The sequence below is a fragment of the Danio aesculapii genome, chromosome 24 (genome assembly GCF_903798145.1).
Source record: "Danio aesculapii chromosome 24, fDanAes4.1, whole genome shotgun sequence".
Taxonomy (NCBI): Eukaryota; Metazoa; Chordata; class Actinopteri; order Cypriniformes; family Danionidae; genus Danio; species Danio aesculapii.
Window position 1 is genome coordinate 1,773,035 of NC_079458.1, and position 17,500 is coordinate 1,790,534.

At 35.3% G+C, this 17,500-nt stretch overlaps 1 protein-coding gene across 8 annotated transcripts in view; it reads right to left on the minus strand.

The window, feature by feature from the left end:
• ptprma (protein tyrosine phosphatase receptor type Ma) overlaps positions 1-3,344 on the minus strand; it is a 331,270-nt gene extending 327,926 nt beyond the window's left edge. For 7 of the 8 annotated variants that reach the window (XM_056451138.1, XM_056451136.1, XM_056451137.1 and 4 more), the window contains exon 1: positions 3,100-3,344. In XM_056451138.1, coding sequence (XP_056307113.1) covers positions 3,100-3,172 — 73 coding nt within the window. In that variant the 5' untranslated portion in view covers positions 3,173-3,344. The remainder of the gene's footprint in view (positions 1-3,099) is intronic. The other variant, XM_056451131.1, reaches the window with a different exon arrangement.
• Between the last annotated feature and the right edge of the window lie 14,156 nt (positions 3,345-17,500).

Here is a 17,500-nt window from a genome sequence, read left to right on the forward strand (position 1 = left end):
AAGAATAAGGTGAATGGTTGCTATGGTAAAAAACTCAATTAATTATTATTTTGTACTAATTCTATAGTTGCTATGGCAATAAAACAATTAAAGTAATTAATATTTTGTACTAATTCTATAGTTGCTATGGTAAAAACTACAATTACAGTAAGTGATCTTCTGTGCTAATTCTATAGTTGCTATGGTAAAAATTATACATTGTAATAGGGCTGCCAATATATCGGTTTCAGCATCGATATCGCAATGTGTGCATCCGCAATAATCATGTCGCAGGATATGGGATTATAATTGATTACAATCAGTGCAGAGTTTAATTATAATGAAGTAAAGTTTATCATCTGCATGTGTTTTTAAAGAGATAGTTCACCTAAAATTGACTAAAATTACTCTTCACTTGTTTTAAATACGTTTCTCATTTATGTTGAACACATTTTAATAACTTATAAACATTTGAAGCAAGTGAAGAGTGATTAAATGTTCATTTTTGAGTGAACTATGCCTTTATGGCCTGTGACTGTGTGAACAGTTTAAAAACATCCTGCCACGAGAAATTATAATGTTTGCAACCTTAATAAACATTACATAATATTTAAGTTATGGAATGGCCTACCCATCAGTATCAGGAAAGCCGTTTCTCTGGAATGTTTTAGGAAACTTCTCAAGACTCACCTTTTTACCGTTGCTTTTAACTTAGATTGACTATTTTTGTTAATTTTATTAACCAATTGAATTGAATCGTTCATATTTTAATGTGGCCTTTTTTTTTTTACTGTTTCTAGTGTTCTGCTTTGTTTGCCTTGTATGCCTGTTAGCGCTTTGGGTCTGAGAAAAGCGCACTATAAATCAAATGTATTATTATTATTATTATTATTATTATTTTTATTATTATTATTATTATAATACACTGAAGACTGTGCAGTGTTGATTATTCAACATCTGTACCTGAATACTGTTAGACTGTCCAGAAAACTATAATTCACTTGATCTTTGCTATACTGAATTTATCTCTGCAAAATCACCCCAAACCAATCTAAAGTGAAGAATTCTTTGCAAATAAAGCTGTATTTATAATCACAATCGCAGAAATACAAAATATTGCAATAACAGATTTTTCCAATATCATGCAGGCCTACATTGTAATAAAAAAACACACATGGCTGCCTTTAATTTAAGCTGAATCAAAATAACCTTGAGTCATTTTAACTTTAATTACATTAAACCGACTTAAAATATGATTAGCATCAAAACATATGTTGTCATGATTTATTGATCATATATTTTTACAGTGTAGTAATACAAACTAATCACCAAAATACAGTAGTTTTCTACAACCATAGAGAGTATATTAAACTACAACATACCCCAATACTAATAATACTACTACAAGTATTAGTATTAATAATAATACGATCAGTACTGTATTTTCTTCATGCGTTCAGCCAATTGCAAATCTTCATTTCAGTAAATGAGACTTCCATTAATAAAATCCTCTGATATTTAAGCTGAAGCCAGTAAAACTACTTATTATGTGTCACACGGGCATCTGATATAAAGGATTTTTGTAGGATTTGTATGATAGCGGGGATCTGGAGCTAATCCCCCGTCATGTGTGAGCACTGCTGCCCCCATCAGGACACAAAACACACACAAGAAACATCTGCAGAAATCATCCAACTCACGGAGATCAAAGCAGTCACACAGAAACTCAACATGCATCAAGATGAACCCCAATTCAGCCAGCAGCCTCGTTTATTTACATCTACAATAGTAAAGCGAGCTAATCACAAGCACGTGATTTAGTTTATAGTAGCCTAATAAGCCCTTTCAGGACATGTTTCAACACTAAAACCATTCATAAAAACAAATTAAAGTGCGGGGAGAAACTGCACAGCTGAGATCTGAACTGAAGCAATTAGTGCGAAAGCAAATCAAACGCTTTAATTAAAGCACACAGATGTGTTGACTTCAGGAAAGTACATTCAGACTGAACACCAGCACCAAAACTTTATAAAAGACACACAATGAAGCATCTGCAGGTCAACAAAAGGCTGTTGTGAAGCAGACTGTTTGACTGTTTTGCATTAAAAATAAGATTATAGCACAAGTGAGGATATAAATAGCACAGAGGAGAGTCGGTGTTATCTTAAACAGCGCTGAATGACTGACAGACAGACAGAAAACAGGCTGAAATAACGGCTCTGATAACCAACCAAAATATACAAATGTCTAGAAACTTTAAAGATATAGGGTACACTCTAGAAATGCTGGGTTGTTTTAACCCAATGTTTGCAGAAAACCAACTGTTGGCACAGAGTGTCATCTAAATTTAAAATGCATTTAAAAATTAACCCAACTGTTAGTTTTGTACATATTTGACCCAACGTTGGGTTAAAACAACCCAGCATGTTTTAGACTGAAGGTTACGGTTACACAGTAGTCTTTATATGTGGCGCGAATACCATGTACGGATCCAAAACTCCACATCAAACCATGTCGACATAAAATTGGTACTTTGTGTTAGACTCTTTTAAAAAACGGACTATAGTAACCCATTGCTGGGTCAAAAACGGCCAAATTCAACCGTTGGGTTTTAAGTGAATTTAAATTTATTTGAAAAAAAGCCGTTAAAATGTAACGTTATAAAACGTAAAAACCTTACAACTCCGCATTTTTAGAGTGTGTAAGAAACTGCTGGAAAACCAAAAGTTCACCACGCACACACACACACACACACACACACACACACGGGTTATTTATTAAACACTGTATGATTGTGTGAATTGGAATGCGAGCCCGTTTTCTCCAGCAGAGAGAAGATGAAGCTCACGGTGAAGGAAAGTTTGGGCTGTGGCGTCGGAGAATCACACACACACACACACACACACACACACACACACACACACACACACACACACACACACACACACACACACACACACACACACACACACACATTCACTCACTCACTCCATCCGACACTAAACACACTCAAACTGATCTACGGAAACTTTATAAAGTTAATTTAAGGTGTTAAAGCGGCTGAGGAGAAGCTCTGGCCGACGGGAAGTTTCTCCTCAGAAAACCCCGAATGTCTCTTACCGTGGAATTCTCCGGTGGAGATCCAGAAAACATCGGCGAAGAGGAGAAAAGCCGTTAAAAGTCTCCGATCCATCGCGGGAGTGCGAATAACGGCCGCGCGCTCCTCTCGAGCTCCGCGCCAAACGCCAAATATTCCCGTCGGTGTGAGCAGCGAGCGCCGGAGCCGTTCACCCCCGTCCGCGGCTTTACACGAGTTAAACTGAGTCTGTCCGCCGTTACCGACTTTAGGACCGCCGCCGAGGAGCGTGACGTCACCGGAGCGCGCGCGCGCACGTACGCACACACACACACATACGCGCTCTCTCTATTTCAATGCAATTCAAATGATCTTTATTAGCATGACATTTCAAGTAAATTGCACTTATATAAACAATGAATAAAACAGTAGTGATTATCTAATACATATATATGCAGAAATTAAAAACACATTTAGAAATTTGATTAATACCTATACAAATAAGGAAAAAAGATATTGACAATTAAAAAATAATGACAGACGACACAAGAGTCGTATATTTTAATCGGCTAATAAATACCAAATAATATTCACGACAGTATGTTCACTCGACTCATTCCATCTCCCTCTCTCTCTATCTCCAGCTCCGCTCAGTTCTCTCGGTCTCCAGTGGAGTTCAGACGCGCGCGCCGGTTCTCTGGTTCTCTGCGCGGTCAGACAGTCGCGTTAGACCGGGTTTTAAGCTCCACAGCGGGTGTTTCTCTAAGCTGCTGCGCGGTAACCGAGCGGAGGACCAGAGGGATGATTGAGGAGCGGGGGGTTATTAATCTATATGAAAGACCGAGAATTACAGACGGATATTTCCCAAAAATAAAACCACTGCTGGAGTGTGTGTGTGCGTGTGCGTGTGTGTGTGTGTGTCACTGATTTAACTTTACAACGGGGGTTTTCAAACCGGGGTCCGCAAGAGAGTGCTAAAGGGTTGAAGACCAAATATTATTCTCCCTCCACTGAAAATAAATATTTTTAATATTTCCCAAGGGTCTTAAACAGTTTTCCAACATTATAAACCACAATAGTTTAATAACTAATTTCTGCTAACTGATTTATTTTGTTTTTTCTTGATTTTTACTCTTCATTTAAAAAAACTTATTTATTATTTTTCATATAAAGTTGAGGACTAATTTTCGGACCATTATTGTAAGTTATTTTGTTAGATTAGCTCCATATTCAGTACTGACTAATGTTTATGCACAAATATACACTCACCGGCCACTTTATTAGGTACACCTGTCCAACTGCTCATTAACGCAAATTTCTCATCAGCCAATCACATGGCAGCAACTCACTGCATTTAGGCATGTAGACATGGTCGAGACGATCTGCTGCAGGACAAAGCGAACATCAGAATGGGGAAGAAAGGGGATTTAAGAGACTTTAAACATGTTGTTAGTGCCAGACGGGCTGCTCTGAGTATTTCAGAAACTGCTGATCTACTGGGATTTTCACACACAACCATCTCTAGGGTTTACAGAGAATGGTCAGAAAAAACATGAAAGCATGGATTCATCCTGCCTTGTATCAGCGGTTCAGGCTGCTGGTGGTGGTGTAATGGTGTGGGGGAGATTTTCTTTGGGTCCATTAGTACCAATTGAGCATGGTGTCAACGCCACAGCCTACCTGAGTATTGTTCTGACCATGTCCATCCCTTTATGAGCACAGTGTCTCCATCTTCTGATGGCTACTTCCAGCAGGATAACACACCATGTCATAAAGCACCAATCATCTCAGACTGGTTTCTTGAACATGACAATGAGTTCACTGTACTCAAATGGCCTCCACAGTCACCAGAGCTCAATCCAATAAAGCACCTTTGAGATGTGGTGGAATGGGAGATTGGCATTAGGGATGTGCAGCCGACAAATCTGCCAATAATATCTGGATGCAGCCTTTATGATGCAAGCTGAGATTACATCACTCAGCAATGCAATGTCAGACACAATGCACTCAATGGACTGTGACGGGTAGGGTTAGGGGTGGGGTTAGCTGAGCGCATTAAAAAGCATTAGATGCAGCTGAGATTGCACTGTAACCGGTCTGCATCCAGACCCCTCTCAAATCTGCAGCAACTGTGTGATGCTATCATGTCAATATGGAGCAAAGTCTCTGAGGAATATTTCCAGTAGCTTGTTGAATCTATAACACCAAGGATTAAGGCAGATCTGAAGGCAAAAGGAGGTACAACCCGGTACTAGTAAGGTGTACCTAATAAAGTGGCCGGTGAGTGTATATCATAAAGCATCCTATAGAAATTTTTAATTTGATTGAGTCATTTGTAAGGGGTGTAGGTTACTCTTATGTTCTGAGCCCTGTATGATATATGCAGTGATATATGAATATGATATATGTACATCATTCTAGATCTTACTGTAAATCACCGTAGCTCCATTGTGTTCAGTATAATATCTGTTACACAGTAAAGACAGTTGTTGGAGGGCAGAATCCCCTATAGGTTAGACTATAGTTAAAGTGTTGAAGACCATTTATGTGATCGGACAATTGAGTTGAACACAATCGATGCGATGTGACCCCTGGAGAACTCTGTGTGTGTGTGTGTGTGTGTGTGTGTGATCAATTACATTAAAGAGGACAGTATTCCCAAAGTATTTTCTCATATATCACATCTGCTCTGCTTTAAGAACACTGTTTACATCCGGTCCAGAGTCACTCTCACAGCATGATCATGACCCCTGAGTGACCTTTGGTGAGCCGTCAGTGTTCAGAAACATCCTCCTGCATATGAGAGCAGCAGAAACATGTTGATGAGGAAAGAACGATGAGCAAATAAAGTCATTATTTGTCTTCAGTCTTTGCGTTTGGACACACTTGACTGAAATCATTTCTCAAGAACCACTGACTTCTGCTTAAGAGATCAGAATATCTGTATTTAATCGTGTGGGTGCGTGTGTGTGTGTGTGTGTGTGTGTGTGTGTGTCTATGTATACTGTATATGTGTGGAATGTGTGTGTGTTTTATGACCTATATATAGCTTCAGGAAATTACAACACATTTTTTTAAGTAAAACACACACACACACACACACAAACACACACACACACACACACACACACACACACACACACACACATATATACAGTATATGTATATATACACACACACACACCATAGTGTATGAGTGAGTGTGTGAATGAGTGTGTATGGGTGTTTACTGGATTGCAGCTGGACGAGCATCCGCTGTGTAAAACATATGCTGGAATAGTTGGCGGTTCATTCCACTGTGGCGACTCCTGATGAATAAAGGAACTAAGCCAAAGGAAAATGAATGAATGAATAAATAAATAAATAAATATATATATATATATAGTAAATGTATATATATATATATATATATATATATATATAAACACACACACACACACATGGACATACACACATGCACACACACGCTCCACACAGATACACACACTCCACGTTTATCCACACATGGACAGACATGCTCCACACATACATACAGACATATTCCACATATAAACCACACACACACTCTCTCTCTCTCTCTCTCTTTCTCTCTCTCTCTCCCTCACACACACACACACACACACACACACACACTCGCACAAACACTGTAACCTGCTGAGACACACACTCTCATTTCTGAAAGATAAGTGTGTGTGTGTGTGTGTGTGTGTGTAAGCACTAAACAAACATCTGACTGATTTTAAAACTGCATGTTTAATTAAAGCGTATTATATTAATCTCCCTTAAGCTGGAATGACATAAAACAAATGTATAATTAACAGAAAACTGAATCCATAATTGATGTAAAATAATCACATATTAGCAAAAAGAAACACACACTTCTATTTTCTAGAAGATGATCAGATTTATATGAACATAAATGACTGAACCACACAAATAAACATAAACTATTTACATAAACACACTTACATTATATAACACCGTTTAAAAGCTGCCAAAATATGAATCATTTTCATTTACTTTAATTTGACACAATAAAAAGAAATGAAGAGTTCAGATGCAAAAACCTCTAAGTGCCATCTGGAATGTTTTTCTACAATGAGCATTTTTCTCAGCCTCGTATGTTTATGTTCAGATATCTCTTCAAATACTGTACAGATATTTTAGCTTACAATCTAAACAGCTAAAACATGAACTACATAAAAAATAAATAGATATTCAACAGAAAAGTTCATTAAGGCCATTTAGACTAAATATTGTTGAGCATCATATTCAATACATCAAGCTTTTATTACTAATATAGTGAAAATATGAGCCATACAAGCCTGATGCATTAAATATGACAGTCAACAATATTTAGTCTACAGCTTCAATAAACATTGCCCAGAAGTGTGTTTTTCCGTTTCAATTGAGGCTTCACAGGTTTAAGCAGAGTTCAGTGTGAGGGTTACGAGTGTTTTTCTGATGTGAAACGCGCTAAAACACATTAATGCCGCTATATTTAGTGCTGAACATGTTAGAGAAGGTCTGTAAACATGCAAAGCTTCATTCACTCAACAAACACACATATTTAGGCCAGAGACCTGGAGGTGAACCTCACACACACACACACACACACACACACACACACACACACACACACACACACACACACACAGACACAAGTTTGGGGATGTTTTCTGTTCAGCAAGGTTAGTACATTTAAAGCACACACAGTAATTGAATTTGGTCTGTATTTTAGATGTTGAGACCCTAGCGGTGTGGTTTTATTATTTTATTTTAAGGCTGCAGTGTGATCTATTATTATTATTATTATTATTATTATGATTATGATTATGATGATTATTATTATCATCATCATCATCATCATCATTATTATCATTATCATTATTATTATTATCATTATTATTATTATTATTATTATTATTATTATTATTATTATTATTATTAATAATATTATTATTTTATTATTATTATTGTTATTATTATTATTATTATTTGTATTATTGTTATTATTATTGTTATTATTATTATTATTATTATTATTATTATTATTATTATTATTAATATTATTATTATTTTATTGTTATTATTATTAATTGTTATTGTTATTATTATTATTATTATTATTATTATTATTATTATTATTATTATTATTATTATGATGATGATGGTGATGATGATGATCATTATTAATATTATTATTATTTTATTGTTATTATTATTAATTGTTATTGTTATTATTATTATTATTATTATTATTATTATTATTATTATTATTATGATGATGATGGTGATGATGATGATCATTATTATTATTATTATTATTATGATGATGATGATGATTCTTCTTCTTATTATTATTATTATTAAGATTATTATTATTATGATTATGATTATTATTATTTTTATTATTAATATTATTATTATTATCATTATGATTATTATTATTACTATTATTATTATTATGATGATGATGATGATGATTATTATTATTATTATTATTTATTATTAATATTATTATTATTATTATTATTATAGAGTGCAAAACATACAACACAAGGTAAACACAGAAACAAAATTAGAAGAGAAATGTAAATAAGAGGGATGTGTATAAACAATAATGACAATCAGAATAATATTGGTATTGTTTAGCTTTCATAATAATAATAATAATAATAATAATAATAATAATAATAATAATAATAGAAAGCCACGGTGTCTCAGTGGTTAGGACTGTGGCCTCACAGCAAGAAGGTCGCTGGTTTGAGTCTCAGCTGGGTCAGTTGGCATTTCTGTATAGAGTTTGCATGTTCTCCCTGTGTTGGCGTTGGTTTCCTCTGGGTGCTCCGGTTTCCCCCACAGTCCAAACACATGTGCTATAGGGGAATTGATCAACTAACCTGGCCGCAGTGTATGAGTGTGTGTGTGAATGAGTATGGGTGTTTTCCATCCGCTGTGTAAAACATATGCTGGAATAGTTGGCGATTCATTCTGCTGTGGTGACCTCTGATAAATAAAAGACTAAGCCGAAAATAAAATGAATTAATGAATTAGGAATGAGTGCTATAATGAAGAATTATTCACCCTCATGTTCAATTTGAATTCTTTAATTTCTTTGTCATGATGACAGTAAATAATATCAGACTAGATATTCTTCAAGACACTAGTATACAGCTTAAAGTGACATTTAAAGGCTTCACTAGGGTAATTAGGGTAAAGTTAGGGTAATTAGGCAAGTCATTGTATAACAGTGGTTTATTCTGGAGACAATCCAACACTAATATTGCTGAAGGGGGGTAATAATATTGACCTTAAAATGACTTTAAAACCATTAAAAACTGCTTTTATTCTAGCTGAAATTAAACAAATAAGACTTTCTCCAGAAGAACAAATATTAGAGCAAATACTGTGAGAAATTCCTGAATCTGTTCAACATCATTTGGGAAATATTTGAGAAAGAAAGAAAAATTCACAGGAGGGCGAATCATTTTGCCCTCTATCGTATATATATTTATAAATATTTATTTATTTATTTATTCCCACTGTAATGAACACAGAACACAGTGGTCCAGATATGTAAACGCTTCATGCTTCTGTGCGCAGGTTTGCCAGATGTGTGTGTGTGTGTGTGTGTGTGTGTTTAACAGGCTCTGTGAAATGTATAATCATATAAGAATACGCCACTGTGTGCAAACCTGCGTCTGCTTATTGTCCAGATCAAACAGACGCTGCTCAAGGCTGATGTGTGTGTGTGTGTGTGTGTGTGTGTGTGTGTGTGTGTGTGTGTGTGTGTGTGTGTGTATGTGTGAGTGTGTCACATCTATTCATGGATCAAATCATCAGCCATATCCAGCCGACACGCACACAGAGGCAGATAGACACACACACATACACAGACACACACACACACACAGACACAGACACACACACACACACACACACACACACATAAGCACACCCCATACACACATTTAAGCGCACACATACAGAGAAACAAACACACTCAAAGATACACACACCCACACGCACACACTCCCGCACACACACACAAGCACACACATTCAACCACACACACACACACACACTCAAACACACACACACACACATATATAGACACACACGCACACAGACACACACAGACACACACAAACACACAGACACATACAGTGGGTGACACATCAAACAGACACACACACCCAAACAGACACACGCACACATACTGTGGGTGACACTTTAAAATGATACTTATATACACACATACGCATGCAAACAGACACACACAAACACCCACACACACACACACACAAACACACCCCATTCACACATTTAAATGCACACATACAGAGAAACAAACACACTCAGAGATACACACACACGCACGCACACACACACACACACATACACAAATTCAACCACACACACACGCACACTCAAACACACACACGTAAATACACACACACACACATATATAGACACACACGCAAACAGACACACACAAATACACACACACATATGCAGTGGGTGACACATCAAACAGACACACACACACAAACACACACACACATACAGTGGGTGACACTATAAAATGATACATATATATATATATACACACATATGCATGCAAACAGACACACACACACACACACACACACACACACACACGCAAAAAGACACGCACAAACACACACACATACAGTGGGTGACACATCAAACAGACACACACAAACATTAATATATACACACACACACAAACACCCACACACACATACACACCCTCTAAAACATGCACATACACTCAAACACATATACAAACACTCAAAAAAACACAAACACACACAAACAAACACACAACGGACACACATTGACCACAGTAATGTCCATTAAACCATTCAACACTCTTTTACACTGTATTTCCATGTCTTCCAGCACACAGACGGATGTTCTGATGGTATATATTCAATGAAGATCTCCTTTATATTGATCTCAATAATGAACATAAAGGACGATCAGAGAAAAGGCTCATGGGAAATCAATATCTGCCATTAATAAAGCGTTTCTACTCAATTTCACAATGCCAAAACACTTCTGCCTGAGCTGATCAAAGCTTCTGTGAGTAAAAACAGAGTAAATCACATCTCAATATTCGCCAGTGCTTTACTGTTACAGGTCTTCACCTTATTTTTGATTTGTGGATTACATCTGAAGGCTGAAAACGTTCAAACACACACGCTGAATGAAGCAAAAGATGAGGATATATAAGATTTACAGCACAATACAGTATAAAGCCTGTTTATTATGAAGACTGAGGGGTTTATTCTGTGATAACCACCAGCTGGATGTACATTATCATGATTATTACACAGCTACTGCCCACAAAACCAAACTATTAGACACAAAACATTGAGTTATTAGCTAATAATTGGCTACGTTTTTTATATTTATGCGTGCTGCAAATTTTTCTAAATGTGCATACGCACACACAAGGATAGTAATTTGCATATAACACGCCCACACCAGCTCCATATAAGGGCTTTCCGCAAAACAGCACTCGTATATGCATTTATATGTATACAGTAAATACACTCACCGGCCACTTTATTAGGTACACCTGTCCAGCTGCTTGTTAACACAAATTTCTAATCAGCCAATCACATGACAGCAACTCACTGCATTATAGGCATGTAGACATGGTCAAGACAATCTGCTGCAGGGCAAAGCGAGCATCAGAATGGAGAAGAAAGGGGATTTAAGAGACTTTGAACGTGGCATGGTTCAACCATCTCTAGGGTTTACAGAGAATGGTCCGAAACAACATGAAAGCATGGATCCATCCTGCCTTGTGTCAGCGGTTCAGGCTGCTGGTGGTGGTGTAATGGTGTGGGGGAGATTTTCTTTGGGTCCATTAGTACCAATTGAGCATGGTGTCAACACCACAGCCTACCAGAGTATTGTTGCTGACCATGTCCATCTCTGAGGAATCTCTGCCACGAAGGATTAAGGCAGTTCTGAAGGCAAAAGGGGGTCCAACCCGGTACTAGGAAGGTGTACCTAATAAAGTGGCCAGTGATTGTAAATAGAATATGTATAATTTTGTACAATATGTGTAAATCAATATGTGTGTAAAATATGTATAAATCAAGCTTTGCATGGTTTTACTACTCAGTAAATAACATCTAACATTATTATTCTAATTTTATAAGACCCGGGCATACATTAATGTTGCATATGTGTGGTATAAGTTGTTCTTGATTTTTTTTATACATTTAAATCTAAATTTTAGTTGGAAAGTTTTCATGAATTGTGTTGTATTGTAGTGATTTATTCAGGAAAATTTCTGTACTCACATTTTAGACATTTTTTATTAATAAGACTAACTGATCTGAGCTGAAATCGTTTAGTTCTTTAATTAAATGTAAAGCAGTTCTAGCTATTGTTATTATTATTATTATTATTGTTATTATTATTATTATTATTATTATTATTATTGTTATTATTGTTATTGTTATTATTATTATTATTATTATTATTGCTATTATTATTATTATTATTATTATTGTTATTATTATTATTGTTATTATTATTATTATTATTATTATTATTATTATTATTATTATTATTAATATTATTATTGTTATTATTGCTATTATTATTATTATTATTGTTATTATTATTATTGTTATTATTATTGTTATTATTATTATTATTGTTATTATTATCATTATTATTATTAATATTATTATTATTATTGTTGTTATTATTATCATTATTATTATCATTATTATTATTATTATTATTATTATTATTATTATTATTATTATTATTATTATTATTATTGTTGTTATTATTATTATTATTGTTATTATTATTATTATTATTATTATTATTGTTATTATTATCATTATTATTATTATTATTATCATTATTATTATTATTATTATTATTATTATTATTATTATTATTATCATTATTATTATTATCATTATTATTATTATCATTATTATTATTATTATTATTATTATTATTATTGTTATTATTATTATTATTGTTATTATTATTATTATTATTATTATTATTATTATTATTATTGTTATTGTTGTTGTTATTATTAAAACTCTCTTGTGAAATTTGAATAATTTTTTCAAATAAATAACAATAAAATAAAATGTACACTGTCCCATTGGTGTCAAACAAATAAATAAAATAAATCAATCAACAGGTTAATATCATGCACTCGGTTTTGTGTGTTTACGATTAATGTAATAATCGTAATAATAAATGTGTATACTTTAATTTAAGATAATATTTAACAGTTCGATCTAAAATAGCCCTCATCTGGACACTGGAGTCAAATAAATCTCTGAATAGGTTGAATGTACACTATCTAAAAGCTGCCAGTAATTATTTGATTTTTAATTAGTTGAAGGAATGAATGAATGAATGAATGAATGAATGAATGAGTTTTGAGTGTGTTTGTCAGTCATTTGTGAACAGAATCATGATTTCACCGCTAGAGGGCAGAAAGCTGCAGATTCACTCACTCACCGTCCTTCAGTCTGACTCTCTCTGCTCTTATACTATCTACAGTTTATTCACTTGCTCAGGGTGTCTGCGAGCTCTTAAACAGTCTGTAATTCACTGAAGTACTGTGTTGTACACTGTAAAAAAATATCCGTGAATTCATTTATGTGATTCCTGTATTTTTCCCTCATTTATTTCTGCTTCTGAATGTCATTATGGGATCTTGAACTTTCCTCCAACAACTTTAAGTTTAAGTTAAAGTTGTAAAAGGTGACTATTATGCTCATGTGTAATAGTGTGCAGTGCTATATTGTGTGTGTTGGTGTTGTATATTACGCTACAAACACCTTGTAATAAACTGCAGCACATTTTCTGTGACTTATTTCTCTACATATTATCTCATATTATTTATTAAATACACACAGGGCTTGACATTAACTTTTTTAATCACCAGCCACTGTGGCTAGTAGTTTTCCACCGTTACTAGCCACTGGCCATTTTCACTAGCCACAATTTTGTTGTTGGGAAAATATATTTTATAAGCATAAATTTGACTTTGGCATACTAAAAATACTGGACTTTAATTTTGTGTTTTTCCACTCGCCTCCTCATTCATTTCACTTATTTTGTATATGAGCTTGCTCAATGAGCATGAGCAAATGGGTTGTGCTTTTATAAAAAAAGTGTCGCATTGCAATTAGTTTTATTTCACATGACTTTACAGGGCTCAACACCAAGGATTTACCAGTTTATTCTCTGGCCACACCAAACTAATTATTTCCAAAAAATAGCAATATACATACACGTTTTATTCAACAAATATGTTCTTAAAAAAATATTGGTATTTAAAATATATATATATATATATATATTCTCAGGTATCTAAAACCATGCACAGTGGTCTGTTCAGGCTAAAGGTCCCAGATCAGCAGTTCACTATGTATAAAGCATATTAAAGCAATCTCATTATACAGGGTGATTATTCATTCATTTTCTTTTCGGCTTAGTCCCTTTTTTAATCTGGGGCCGCCACAGTGGAATGAACTGCCAACTTATCCAGCATTTGTTTTATGCAGCGGATGCCCTTCCAGCCACAACCCATCACTAGGAAACACCCATACACACTCATTCACTACAGACATTTTAGCCTACCTAATTCACCTGTACTACGTCTTTGGACTGTGGGGGGAAACCGGAGCACCCGGAGGAAACCCACGTCAACACCAGGAGAACATGCAAACTCCACACAGAAACACCATCTGACCCAGCCGAGGCTCAAATCAGCAACCTTCTTGCTGTGAGGCGACAGCACTACCTACTGCGCCACTGCGTCGCCCAAGGGTGATTATTAAACTATATTAACAAAATAACTGTAAGCAAAAGAAAGCAGGTGAAAAACATTTTGTGTGTGATAATTAGAGGATGATCCCATGCACACGGTTAACATTAGGCCCATTAATAATCTGTTCAAAGAATGGTTAAAGCGAAAGCTGAAACCGCTGCTGCTTACAAAGAATCTCGAGCCCTTGAAGGACTGTGGGTGCATGAGCATCGCACTAGTTTGCATTGCACCAGTAAACGGTGCATGAGCTTTTTAAACACTCGTGATCATCCTTTCAGTTGGTGTTCACCTGCTTTCTCTTGCTCATGCGAAAAGTTGTTTCTGTAAGTCGTGCAGCTTCTCCATTCTAAGATCACATTTGCATGCATATCGACAAATAGTCATAAACTAAAACTCTAATCTGTAGTGATGAGCCTGCACTGGCAATTTAAAATGATTTTTAACCAGCAAAAGTGGCTAGTGGGAGCGGCTGTCTAACCCGCCACAGCTGAAATCTACCCGCATATTTGGCAGGCTGGCAGGTGTTAATGTCAGGCCCTTTATATATATATATATATTATTTCAAACTACTAATATGTCAGTAAAAGTCACTTTGTTAAACTGTAGAGTTGAATTTACAGCATAAAAAGTGGATAAAGCAGAGATCAACAGCTCATATTGCAATTCACCACCGCAAATAAACACACAACAAACAAAATATTGAAGAAACTGCTCATTGACAGATCATTATTACAGTGTATGCTGAATAAATAATTTGATACAGGTCTTTATGTAACATTTATTATTTAGATTCAGCATTGTGTATTTATTTAGCTTAATTTATTTTGTAAAGCTTGTGAAACTTTTTGAAGAAATGTTATGAAGTGTGAAGTATAACATGAGTTTACTTGTTTTGACTCGTTGTTTTAAAAATATGTGGCTAAAATTAAACTAATCATCAAAACCTGCTAATTGATTTGACATCAAACTTACATCTAATGTTGGCAGTAAAAACATGATTATCCTCTCATCGATTTTGATGTGTTTTTGACAATAATTTTGGATGTCAAATGCTGTTTAATTTGTGTGTTCTATAATTATGGTCAGGAATAAAAGGACAAAAATGTGAATTACAGTAAACACTACAATCAACAGTTCCATGAAGATCTTTTAACTCATTTAATAAAATATATATATATATATATATATATATATATATATATATATATATATATATATATATATATATATATATATATATATATATAAATATTGAATCATTTTCCTTTGGCTATGTTTTACACAGCAATGCCCTTCCAGCTGCAACCCAGCCCTGGGAAACACCCATACACACTCATTGTCTCACACACACACACTCATACACTACGGCCAATTTAGTTGATCAATTCCCCTAGATCTCACAACTCGACCTACAATAAGAGGGATACAAAGTTAACATTAGCTCTACTATAAAAGATCTGGGTGTCATATTAGACAGTAATTTAACTTTTAAAAATCATATATCCCATGTCACAAAAACTGCTTTCTTTCATCTGAGAAATATCGCTAAGTTACGAAGTATGCTATCCATCTCAGATGCAGAAAAGCTAGTCCATGCTTTTATGAGCTCTAGGCTGCATTACTGTAATGCACTGTTTGCTGGCTGCCCAGCATCCTCTATTAACAAACTTCAATTAGTACAAAATGCAGCTGCCAGAGTTCTTACCAGGTCTAGAAAATTTGATCACATCACCCCAATTTTATCCTCCTTACACTGGCTGCCTGTTAAGTTTCGTATTGAATTTAAAATATTGCTTCTTACATATAAAGCTTTAAATAATCTAGCTCCTGTTTATCTAAGCAATCTTCTGTCTCGCTACAATCCAACTCGCTCTTTAAGGTCTCAAAACTCAGGGCTTCTGGTAGTACCTAGAATAGCAAAGTCGAGTAAAGGAGGTCGAGCCTTCTCATTTATAGCTCCTAAACTCTGGAATAGCCTTCCTGATAACGTCCGAGGCTCAGACACACTCTCCCAATTCAAAACTAGATTAAAGACCGATCTGTTCAGTAAAGCATACACTCAATGCATCACTTAGCGGTATGATACATGAATGTGCTCCACACATCTCGTTTATATACACTATGAACAGCAGCTACGCTAATTATTCTCTTTATTCTCTATTTCCACCTGGGGATACTCTTCCCGAGGCCCTCAGACTATGCAGAGTCACTGATTTGATCTAAGACCTGTGAAGAGATGATCCCAAGGTTTCCATAATCCTGGACCAGGCCGTATCCAGAGCAGCTGCTGTGGTGGTCATAGAGGAGTGAAGAGCTTGAGACTGATTCCTGTGATGCTCCAGGGACAGACGAGTCTCCGCTGAGGCCAGCTTCTCCAGCGCCTAGACTGCAGCTCTACACAAGACGTTTGGCCAGCGGAGAAATAAAAATGGTCGTGCCCAACTGAGCCTGGTTTCTCTGGAGGTTTTTTAATTCTTCACTTTCGCCAATTAGTGAAGTTTTTCCCTCTCCGCTGTCGCCACTGGCTTGTATGGTTCAGGATCTGTAGAGCTGCGCATGGATGGATTTGCTCTTCAGTGTTT